This window comes from Cyprinodon variegatus, unplaced genomic scaffold (assembly GCF_000732505.1).
Source record: "Cyprinodon variegatus isolate N-32 unplaced genomic scaffold, C_variegatus-1.0 Scaffold13, whole genome shotgun sequence".
In the NCBI taxonomy this organism is placed as follows: domain Eukaryota; kingdom Metazoa; phylum Chordata; class Actinopteri; order Cyprinodontiformes; family Cyprinodontidae; genus Cyprinodon; species Cyprinodon variegatus.
The window spans coordinates 2,599,497-2,601,232 of record NW_015150466.1 but is presented as its reverse complement, the minus strand read 5'-3'; the positions used below and the strand labels follow the sequence as shown (position 1 = coordinate 2,601,232).

The 1,736-nt window shown below is 38.6% G+C and overlaps 1 protein-coding gene across 1 annotated transcript in view; it reads right to left on the bottom strand.

The window, feature by feature from the left end:
* Positions 1-879: 879 nt before the first annotated feature.
* The window catches only part of LOC107089818 (receptor-type tyrosine-protein phosphatase T-like), a 309,070-nt gene continuing 308,213 nt past the window's right edge, over positions 880-1,736 (bottom strand). The window contains exon 30 of the mRNA XM_015382802.1: positions 880-1,239. Coding sequence (XP_015238288.1) covers positions 1,186-1,239 — 54 coding nt within the window. The 3' untranslated portion in view covers positions 880-1,185. The remainder of the gene's footprint in view (positions 1,240-1,736) is intronic.

Sequence of the window (1,736 nt, the reverse complement as noted above, 5' to 3'; positions counted from 1 at the left end):
TTTGCCAATAGAATGAGTATTTTTACTCTTAAAATAAGATAATTAGATAATATGCACTTGAAATAAGACAATGCAATTGTGTTTTCTTATATTAAATGTAAATTGTCTCGTTCCATTGGCAAAATGTCTCTTTTATCTCCTCAATTCAAGAACAAATGCACTTTTTTTTGTAATTATTTTGAGTAAGTTTTTCCAGTTCAGCTCTCTGTCCAAAAAATACATATTTTTTTTGCCTAAAACAATAACCAAGCACCCCCCCCCACCAGAGCTGCCCAGAACGGAACGAGCAGTAAAGGCAGAATGCAAAATACAAAAAATCTTTCTGGTTCAGACATGTTCAGGCTCAAGATCAAGCATCAAATTAGAACTGAGTGAAAATGACAAACAGCTTTTCAAAGCTGCAGTGATTTGAATCTTCCTGTTCTGTCGTTTGTTTGTTTGTTTGTTTGTTTGATTGTGGTTGTCTTATCTTATTTACAGAAACAGAGGACGCACACTGGAAGATTCACCTTGCATTGTTCCACAGCTCCAGGGAACAGATTCATCGTTCCTTCGGCCTTTAAATTTAGGACGTCTTTATCCACGTTCAGCGCTCGTAATCTTTAAGATCTGCAGCTCTGTTTAGTTGCATTGATTACAGTTTGCTTCGTCAATTTACAAATATACTATAGAAAAATCAGAGTATATTTTTTTGTTGCAGTTTGAAGATTGCTTTTAGTTTTTATCTGTCTTTTTTGAGTTGTGTGAAATCTTCCAGTGTGCTTCGAGCCTTCAGGAGACAACATTCAAGGCGCAGAATAAATCTAAAAAGGAAATACTGTACATTAGTCACATCACAGCCTGGCAGAAACAAAGGGGGAAAAAATTGTCTTTTTTTTAAACATCTTATTAACTTTTTTAACCATAATTTCTCTTTGTACAAGCATGTAAAGTCCGTTGGTTTTGCTGAAGCAAATGCACACAAAACAATGAGTCTGTATGTTGGCGTCCTTTTTTTTTCCCCAGCACAGTTCGGGTCACAGGTCTACCAAAAGACACACACCCCACCCACCCACACACGCACCCACCCACTCTGGGACGGAGCTCAGCTCCACACAAAGCCGTCTCGCTCTCCTGTGTGTGTCAGCGTTGCTTTGAGGAAGAGGGGCGGCGTCAGCAGGAGGGACAGTTGGAGCCGCCGTCACATCAGAAGGAGTTCAAGGCCTCCAGAGCCACTTCATAGCAGAACTTGTATTGTTCCTGAGGGGAAGAGCAGCCATAGAGGAAATCAGTCATCACTTCTATTTAGTAGTAAAAGATTCAAACCCCCCCCTTAAAACTCCATAAATAAAAACTGTCAGTGAGTTGTAAAGTTTTCTACTTAAAGACAGGTGTTAAATCTGTTTTTTTTCATATTTTAATCCAGAGTTGTTCACCATGCTGGTAAAAAGCTGATTATTAAATATTAATATACTATAGAAGCATGATCTCACAAACACTCTCTGTAGACATTTGGGATTTCTCACTACGAATACTGGACTCATCAGGGGTGGATTTAGGAAATATAGGGCCCTAGGCAAAGACAGGCAGGGGCCCTTATGAATTGAGAAGACAACACATAAAACAGACCCATTATGCAGATACAGAAATGTTAATAGAATAGACATGCATTATTTGTTCTAGGTTGTGTCCTTCTCTTCTTGTTCCTTTTCTTCTTGTTTTCCTCTCTATGTTTTTGTCAGGTTTCTGTTTCTGTT